This window comes from Drosophila subpulchrella, unplaced genomic scaffold, assembly GCF_014743375.2.
Source record: "Drosophila subpulchrella strain 33 F10 #4 breed RU33 unplaced genomic scaffold, RU_Dsub_v1.1 Primary Assembly Seq71, whole genome shotgun sequence".
Lineage (NCBI taxonomy): Eukaryota > Metazoa > Arthropoda > Insecta > Diptera > Drosophilidae > Drosophila > Drosophila subpulchrella.
The window spans coordinates 368037-377891 of NW_023665707.1; the positions used below are offsets into that span (position 1 = coordinate 368037).

The 9855-nt window shown below is 42.7% G+C and overlaps 1 protein-coding gene across 1 annotated transcript; it reads left to right on the forward strand.

Annotated features, from left to right (window-relative positions):
- The first annotated feature begins 3547 nt into the window (after nucleotides 1-3547).
- On the forward strand, nucleotides 3548-5223 carry LOC119562603. The gene is made up of 3 exons (XM_037875834.1): nucleotides 3548-3586; nucleotides 4806-4864; nucleotides 4923-5223. The coding sequence occupies exons 1-3, from the start codon at nucleotides 3548-3550 to the stop codon at nucleotides 5221-5223; spliced, it is 399 nt and encodes a 132-aa protein (XP_037731762.1).
- Nucleotides 5224-9855: the final 4632 nt, after the last annotated feature.

The following is a 9855-nucleotide window of genomic DNA, read 5'->3' on the forward strand; positions in this document are numbered from 1 at the left end:
AAGGGATCACGCGAATCAAAAATTGGATCCGGTGATCTTAGGTAGGGCGGGCCACAGGCGTAACAACATCGGCGTCTCGTTTACCGAATTTTCCTTCTCTTGGTTGGATCTATCTCTTTAGTGGAATTAATTAACATTCTTCCGGTTTCTCTCCATTGTCAACGATTTAATTTCGTATGTCGTCGCAAGCACGCTCAATTTCTTGATTAATAATAATAGGCAAGTACCAGATCTGGATTAGCAAGACCTTCATCCCCAAAGCCGACGAGCTAGAGCCCGATACTATAGCGTGCCCCGCAAGGACAGATCTGTGTTCAATACTGTGCTACATAAGGTTGCACGTTACACAAGCCACGTGTCTGTGAAATTCGACTTTCATCGTGCATTTTTAAAGAATACAAAATAACAATAAAAAAGGCTTCCAAGAAGTGGTTGTAATATGAATTCAAAAAAAGAAGGTCTATATTAAGTGTTGGTGTGTTTAAACGGTTAAAATCTGTCGTGTTGTCTTTGTAATTAATGGTTAAAGTGAGTTGTCTTTTAAGCTTTTTTTAATTAGAAATCTTAAGTTTAAATAGAGCAACAAAGTGAGTCCAGCTGAGTCCACTTCTGAGGCCTGTTAGGCCTTTTAGAGTATTTAATTCTTGTTCAAATGTATGTTGTCAGAATCGCCACATATTGCCAATTTCTTTTTTTTAATTTAATTTTTTAGTACATAACCATTTGCAACTTTGAGTACTTTTCCAAATGGAAGGAAAATGAAATCAAGAAGGCCAAAGAAGATGCTACTCTAACTTTTTTCAAAGCCAAAATTGCTAATTCTGACCTAGACAAAGGGGAAAAGACTTTGGTCGCGAGAGCCAGAACAGTTTACTTCCGCTTACACCAACTATGAATCAAATGCAAATCGAATTTGAAGTTATTTCAGGAAGATCATGCTTGTTGGCTTTTTCAAAGTCCTTAAAGTCGGTCGGCCATCCATCTCTAATCTTCCAGGCCAAAGGAAATAGATCCCAAAGAAGGCAAGCTGCAGATTTAGCTGCATCTGAGGGCGGCAACGTAACCTTGTTGATCCAAGCGGCTAGTGTAGCTACGCGGAAGGTGGGTAAAGCGGACCTTGCATCGTTACTTAAGCTATCAACGTTAATGCTACTTATCTACTAATCTTTTATAACTTTGCAACTTTGCAGCTTGCCAAGAAAAGAAATAACCAAGATCATCAGGCTTCGACTACGACACACAAAGCTGACACACGAGTACCGATTCTTCCAGTCAATAAACAACCAATGCCGATTCTGCACCACAGACGCCATATCGATCTCACATATTCTTAACGACTGCTCCGCACTTCAAACAAACTTCAAACACATAGACCTAGTAACCCAAATATAAAACAAGGAAGAACGCTATAGTCGAGTACCTCGTCTATCAGATACCCGTTACTCAGCTAAAGGGGCCAAAGGGAAATGGAGATATGCAAGCAGCAAAGCGAGATTGAAATGCGTCACCCATCGGCGGTAGACAGATTTAGGCGTTATGGGCGTTATAGTGGGCGTGGCAAAGTTTTTATTCGTCCCTGTGGTATTCTGGTTAGGATGGTATGCAAGGAAATAAATATTAATTATAAAGGACTTGTGAATTAAAGTTAAAAGAAAGAAAATTAGTGAGTAGAGTATAACAATGGGGTGAGGTGACGAGTAACAGACCGAGTGTCCAGTGCCAAGGGAGTTGCACAAAAAGTTCCCGCAGCTCAAGGATGGGAGAGTGTATTCCGCGGCCATCTGCAGCTGGTCTCAGTTCTTGTTTCTTTTTTTAAAGTTGTCATCGAGTCTGAAAAGAAAACAAATTTACAGCATGCCGACAAATCCAACTATCGTGGTCATACTCACACTTGAGAAATCCGATAGCTAGCCGGAGTCCGATGGTTGGATCCTTGAAAATAAAGTAAATAAAATAAAACATTATAAAAAGACAGGAAAAAGATTGGAAAAAAATCTCCGGCTGGTCCTCGACAACGAATGGTGGTCCTTACAAATTGCTACGCAGAGCAAGTCGTGTATGTCCCACTAAGAGGCGAGAAAAGCAGCCACGAAGGATGGTCGCTGAGATGCCCTGGATCGGTGATGCCCATCAAGTGCGTCGGAAAAAAAAAGTAAATGAACACCTGTAAAGACAGCGAAAATCAGTAAAAGCAAATAGGAGAGCAGGATCAGTAGCTTACAACGTCCAGTGGTCGTGGTTCTTGTGTAATAGGTAGCTGCATGAAATACACATGCTGTCCGGCCAAATAAGGTGAAAGCTGCTGAGAAAGGAAAGAAACAAAAAAGGGTTAGGAATACGAAAGAAGAATGAGATATGCAACCAGCAAATCGAGATTGTAATTCGCCACCTACCCGCGATCTCAATATATAGTTATGTGGGCGGCAGAGAGATTTAAGCGTTATGGGCGTTAAAGTGGACGTGGCAAACTTTTTTTGGGTCAATCGATAGGTGTTGACGGAACTAATACATTTCAATTAAAACTTTTTTCTAGCATGCAAATTGTGGGCGTTAGAGTGGACGTGTCAAATCTTTTTTTAGGTCATTCGTAGGCATTGACGAGACTAATACATTTCAGTTTTCTTTCTAGCAAGAAAAAATATATACCTACCTGTTACATACTTTCCGACGAATACAGTAAACCCTTTTACTCTACGAGTAACGGGTATAATTATAAACAGTTTAGAGTTTTTTTTAACTGCGGAGCCGAAATAATGATGCCAGCTAAATGTGCCAGTCAGAAAGTGAATCAAGACCTAGAGGATATTACTCCTCCTCAGGGGTTTATGATGGATGGTGGCGCAGCCTTTGAGATCCGGCAACAGCAGGATATGACAGGAGCAGTGGGTGCGTGGAAGAAAATACTAGCGACGGCGTTTCCCGCGGCGACCAAAAACAAGCGATGAGGAAGGGAAGAGTCCTGTGCATTTGGGTAAAGAAATAGAGTCAGCCATTAGTTTAGCCCTATTTCAAATCGTCCGCCCTACCGTGAGGCATAGGCAGACCCCCAGGAACCTCTCCCTAGACCATCAATCGGTGCGAAAATGCATAATCCAACGCAGCATCGAGCTGACGGCAGACTCTGGGAAGAGCAACAGAGGGTATGGGCGGGTTGGTATCAGTATAGCCAACCACCGCCCTTGTTTAGGCCAGGAGTTCCAGCTGCTGGAAGGGACTATAAACCCGAGATGAACCATTCCAGAAAATGGGGTATATCATTCGATGGCGGACCTAGGGGAATGCCAATTGGTGAATTTATATGCCGGATAGAGCATTTATAGATGGCTTACCAAGATACTTGGAAAGAGGTCCTTCGATCTTGCCTGCCTGGTAAATGGTCAGGCCAGGGAGTGGTTTTGGATGCACGTACGCACAACGGGATTGCCCAAATTTAAAGAACGCGCTGCAACAACGGTTCCAAACGCTGCGTTCTAACTTCGAGCGTGAACGAGAACTACGCAAGCGGAAGCAACGATCAGGAGAGGGCGTTGATGAGTATCTGTAGGCGATGCGGAGCCTCCGAGCCCAGTGTTTGTGCCTAACCAAAGTAGACACTTGCAGGACGATCGCATCGCGGCAATGGTAACAACAGGCGATGCTTGAACTGCGATGAGGCTGAGCTAACGTGGTTAACTGCTAGTTGAGATAGTGTATTACGAGCCCTATTCCCAGAGGTAGGAAGTAGAACCGCGAAGTTATGATTTGAGTAGTGTAATGATTAGTGAAATAAGCTATATTCTAAAGTAGGTCACGGAATTTTGATTATGGTAGCAGTTTGCGTAGTTGGCTCGGCTGACACTGCAAAATGTGCTGACTGCATTGGCGGGTCAGTGTACCGTTGAGTCGGTGAGATGGTGAGTTGTGGGACATATAATATGCTGATCAGCTATTCTTATCTGCAGTGGGTGCTACTGAGCGCCTGGTACTGTTGAACACCCTTGGGTACGAACACCCAGTTTGACATCAATATATCCGACCACGACCTAATAAGAACAATTAAGGTGAACATTAGAAAGAGGAAATCGAGGATAATATATCCGATGTGGTTAACCAACCTGAAGCCACTGAGGTAGGAATGTAACGAAGCTGAGAGGGTCTTGGCCAACCGCTGGTCGCGCTCATCCGGAATGCAAGAGCACCAGAGACCACAGAGAGAGAAACCCAGGTTCACAAGGCGTACGTAGCAGCAAGACGAGGATTCCGAGTTCTTAGAGGCCATTTCCCGGGGCAGACAGGGCGGAGCGCAAAGTTTGTTGATCTGCTGTAATTGCTCCATGCCGGGACACACATATTCTGCTACAGATGCGGCAGACAGGGAGTACGTTTTACAAGGTGTCCGAAATGTCAGGCTGGAATCGCGAAATGGAGCATGATGCGACCGGAGGGGTTCCGCTCCAAGCCCAAAACGACACTATAACTGCTCCCGGGGATCTGCTAGATATAATAAGAGATAAATATAAGTCAGTCCCTAAGAAAATATTAATACGAATATAAGCAAGGCAAATATAGAAAGAAAGTCCGTGGCCAGACCGATCTAAGAGAGGGAACGCGACTATCAGCGGGCAAGAGAAAGGATATTTTGCGAACCAAGGCGATATAGCCCACCCAGCAAGTTGTCGAGGATAGTCCGAGCCGGGAAGCGTCACCAGCAACGAAAAAAGGGACGAAGCGAGGTGTGCACAGCTATCATAGCAGCAGCTACGACGGAGAGCCGAGCGTTTGCCCAGGTATTAATCGCAAACCATCCGATCTAATACCAAAAAAAGATACCTACAAGTGTTCTGAAAATCGAGTTGAATATTTATTTATATTGGCGATTGCCTAGGTAAGCTGAAAAATGATAACCGAGCTTAAGCGGTTTTCTGACGGCGTTCGTCTCGCAGATTTTCTTTAATTCTATTGGATTCGCGAGCCGCGTTGTCCACCAGCAGCTGCAGCAAGTGCTGGGTAGCACGGGCATCGAGGGACGCGCCCAACGAACGCCGGAAGATCGACGGATCCCCACAGTGTCTACGGGAGCACCCCCTGGCAGCCGTGCTTGGAGTCACGCGGTCGCCCACCGTGTCCACAGGAGCACCCTCCGGCAGCCGTGCTTGCAGTCACGCGGTCGCCCACCGCGTCCACGGAATCACTCTCAGTATTCAACCAAGCACCAGCAGTTTCCCATCGCGATCTAAGGGCTAGAGATCCCACAGCGTTCATCTAATCTTAGCGGACAGAAAAGCCTCTCCTTTTGTAACCGCTTCAGCGGCTCTCCCTCGGTTGTTAACTGAGCAGCAGCAATTAAATAGGCAACAAACAAGAGCAGCAGTAATTCGATAGTTCATACAGAGCGAACATGTAGTCCCTCAGGATTCCAGATAAGTCGGCCAGTGTTTAAATTGGCCAAAACGTGAATTTTAGGGCTCGATCACGTGCACATGGAAAATTTTTCAACGGGGTTAGGGGGAGCCAGAAAGTGAATCCGCAGCTGAGGTTTGCCCATCGTCGATAAACTAGTAAATAGTGAACAGCCGCGCTTCAACGATTAACTTCTAGGTTCGCTTTTTCATAATTAATGTAAGGGCATATAAATTCGCACAATGTTAGAATTTCTTTAACATTTAACCCACCCCGGATAAGTGCTAGATCGGCCGGAGTCACTAAACATGCACAGAATGACACACTGAGAGAAACGTTTGAAATTAAATTAAATTAAATATGAAATAAAATAAAATTATTTTAGGAACAGAAAATATAGGCGTAGGTAGAACCGAATGAAAGAATAAAAATATAATCATGTAACGGGTTCGGTTTTAGGAATTATTAATTAAGAAAATAGTTGGTTGACTAAACCATTAAACCCTTTGCGAACCAGAGTCGCTATTCTTTTACAGTAACCGCTCGGAACATTGATCTTTCGTCGTGGAGAGTACACAAAGTGAGTTACTACAAAAATGTATATTCTTTGGTTAATTTATACTCGGCATTCGAATTTAATGATTAATAAACTGGTCAAACAAAAGTAAAAGAGAAAGCGGATTAAGTTGGAGATTTATATGAACATTAGTAAAACATTTGTTGTCCTAAAGCCGAACGCGAATCATTAGTAGAAGAACGGTAAAAAAATATAAATAATAATACTAATAAGGAAATAAAATTAAGCTGTGAATACACTGAGAGAAAATAAGAACAATATTTAGAACCAAATAATGGAAGATATTTCCTTTGTAGAGTAAGAGCCTTTTAAAACATTAAGTAAAACTTATCTATGAAATCAACAATGAAATTTCTCTATATTTTATAAATATTAAGAGCCCTTATTAAAATTTAAGATTACCTCATACTATGCGTACCTAGTGATTATATATGTTTATGGAGAACAAACTATTGGATTTTTTGGTGATTAGACATCGATAGTATATATAGCCTCTTATTCCCTTCGGCTATTGACATTTGCAATTGTATTCCACCTATGTCTTTTCCCAATGTCGAAAGGGGAGTAACCCGCACTGGCAACCTAGGCATGAAATTTAATTTAGATTATTACAATGGATTTAAACAAAACCATGGAGTAATTATTTCGCTGAAACTCTGCAGGTGATGATGCGGTCGTAAGGGTATCTAAAGGGATCACGCGAATCAAAAATTGGATCCGGTGATCTTAGGTAGGGCGGGCCACAGGCGTAACAACATCGGCGTCTCGTTTACCGAATTTTCCTTCTCTTGGTTGGATCTATCTCTTTAGTGGAATTAATTTACATTCTCCCGGTTTCTCTCCATTGTCAACGATTTAATTTCGTATGTCGTCGCAAGCACGCTCAATTTCTTGATTAATAATAATAGGCAAGTACCAGATCTGGATTAGCAAGACCTTCATCCCCAAAGCCGACGAGCTAGAGCCCGATACTATAGCGTGCCCCGCAAGGACAGATCTGTGTTCAATACTGTGCTACATAAGGTTGCACGTTACACAAGCCACGTGTCTGTGAAATTCGACTTTCGTCGTGCATTTTTAAAGAATACAAAATAACAATAAAAAAGGCTTCCAAGAAGTGGTTGTAATATGAATTCAAAAAAAGAATGTCTATATTAAGTGTTGGTGTGTTTAAACGGTTAAAATCTGTCGTGTTGTCTTTGTAATTAATGGTTAAAGTGAGTTGTCTTTTAAGCTTTTTTTAATTAGAAATCTTAAGTTTAAATAGAGCAACAAAGTGAGTCCAGCTGAGTCCACTTCTGAGGCCTGTTAGGCCTTTTAGAGTATTTAATTCTTGTTCAAATGTATGTTGTCAGAATCGCCACATATTGCCAATTTCTTTTTTTTAATTTAATTTTTTAGTACATAACCATTTGCAACTTTGAGTACTTTTCCAAATGGAAGGAAAATGAAATCAAGAAGGCCAAAGAAGATGCTACTCTAACTTTTTTCAAAGTCAAAATTGCTAATTCTGACCTAGACAAAGGGGAAAAGACTTTGGTCGCGAGAACCAGAACAGTTTACTTCCGCTTACACCAACTATGAATCAAATGCAAATCGAATTTGAAGTTATTTCAGGAAGATCATGCTTGTTGGCTTTTTCAAAGTCCTTAAAGTCGGTCGGCCATCCATCTCTAATCTTCCAGGCCAAAGGAAATAGATCCCAAAGAAGGCAAGCTGCAGATTTAGCTGCATCTGAGGGCGGCAACGTAACCTTGTTGATCCAAGCGGTTAGTGTAGCTGCGCGGAAGGTGGGTAAAGCGGACCTTGCATCGTTACTTAAGCTATCAACGTTAATGCTACTTGTCTACTAATCTTTTATAACTTTGCAACTTTGCAGCTTGCCAAGAAAATAAATAATCAAGATCATCAGGCTTCGACTACGACACACAAAACTGACACACGTGTACCGATTCTTCCAGTCAATAAACAACCAATGCCGATTCTGCACCACAGACGCCATATCGATCTCACATATTCTTAACGACTGCTCCGCACTTCAAACAAACTTCAAACACATAGACCTAGTAACCCAAATATAAAACAAGGAAGAACGCTATAGTCGAGTACCTCGACTATCAGATACCCGTTACTCAGCTAAAGGGGCCAAAGGGAAATGGAGATATGCAAGCAGCAAAGCGAGATTGAAATGCGTCACCCATCGGCGGTAGACAGATTTAGGCGTTATGGGCGTTATAGTGGGCGTGGCAAAGTTTTTATTCGTCCCTGTGGCATTCTGGTTAGGATGGTATGCAAGGAAATAAATATTTATTATAAAGGACTTGTGAATTAAAGTTAAAAGAAAGAAAATTAGTGAGTAGAGTATAACAATGGGGTGAGGTGACGAGTAACAGACCGAGTGTCCAGTGCCAAGGGAGTTGCACAAAAAGTTCCCGCAGCTCAAGGATGGGAGAGTGTATTCCGCGGCCATCTGCAGCTGGTCTCAGTTCTTGTTTCTTTTTTTAAAGTTGACATCGAGTCTGAAAAGAAAACAAATTTACAGCATGCCGACAAATCCAACTATCGTGGTCATACTCACACTTGAGAAATCCGATAGCTAGCCGGAGTCCGATGGTTGGATCCTTGAAAATAAAGTAAATAAAATAAAACATTATAAAAAGACAGGAAAAAGATTGGAAAAAAATCTCCGGCTGGTCCTCGACAACGAATGGTGGTCCTTACAAATTGCTACGCAGAGCAAGTCGTATATGTCCCACTAAGAGGCGAGAAAAGCAGCCACGAAGGATGGTCGCTGAGATGCCCTGGATCGGTGATGCCCATCAAGTGCGTCGGAAAAAAAAAGTAAATGAACACCTGTAAAGACAGCGAAAATCAGTAAAAGCAAATAGGAGAGCAGGATCAGTAGCTTACAACGTCCAGTGGTCGTGGTTCTTGTGTAATAGGTAGCTGCATGAAATACACATGCTGTCCGGCCAAATAAGGTGAAAGCTGCTGAGAAAGGAAAGAAACAAAAAAGGGTTAGGAATACGAAAGAAGAATGAGATATGCAACCAGCAAATCGAGATTGTAATTCGCCACCTACCCGCGATCTCAATATATAGTTATGTGGGCGGCAGAGAGATTTAAGCGTTATGGGCGTTAAAGTGGACGTGGCAAACTTTTTTTGGGTCAATCGATAGGTGTTGACGGAACTAATACATTTCAATTAAAACTTTTTTCTAGCATGCAAATTGTGGGCGTTAGAGTGGACGTGTCAAATCTTTTTTTAGGTCATTCGTAGGCATTGACGAGACTAATACATTTCAGTTTTCTTTCTAGCAAGAAAAAATATATACCTACCTGTTACATACTTTCCGACGAATACAGTAAACCCTTTTACTCTACGAGTAACGGGTATAATTATAAACAGTTTAGAGTTTTTTTTAACTGCGGAGCCGAAATAATGATGCCAGCTAAATGTGCCAGTCAGAAAGTGAATCAAGACCTAGAGGATATTACTCCTCCTCAGGGGTTTATGATGGATGGTGGCGCAGCCTTTGAGATCCGGCAACAGCAGGATATGACAGGAGCAGTGGGTGCGTGGAAGAAAATACTAGCGACGGCGTTTCCCGCGGCGACCAAAAACAAGCGATGAGGAAGGGAAGAGTCCTGTGCATTTGGGTAAAGAAATAGAGACAGCCATTAGATTAGCCCTATTTCAAATCGTCCGCCCTACCGTGAGGCATAGGCAGACCCCCAGGAACCTCTCCCTAGACCATCAATCGGTGCGAAAATGCATAATCCAACGCAGCATCGAGCTGACGGCAGACTCTGGGAAGAGCAACAGAGGGTATGGGCGGGTTGGTATCAGTATAGCCAACCACCGCCCTTGTTTAGGCCAGGAGTTCCAGCTGCTGGAA

What these genes read in the sequence shown, in the direction of transcription:
- LOC119562603 (XM_037875834.1), top strand. Translation starts at nt 3,548, where the DNA reads ATGCGGAGCCTCCGAGCCCAGTGTTTGTGCCTAACCAAA. An exon ending in AGTGTTTGTGCCTAACCAAA is followed by an intron (nt 3,587 to 4,805) that starts GTAGACACTTGC and finishes TACCAAAAAAAG; the next exon opens with ATACCTACAAGTGTTCTGAA. An exon ending in TTATATTGGCGATTGCCTAG is followed by an intron (nt 4,865 to 4,922) that starts GTAAGCTGAAAA and finishes TTCGTCTCGCAG; the next exon opens with ATTTTCTTTAATTCTATTGG.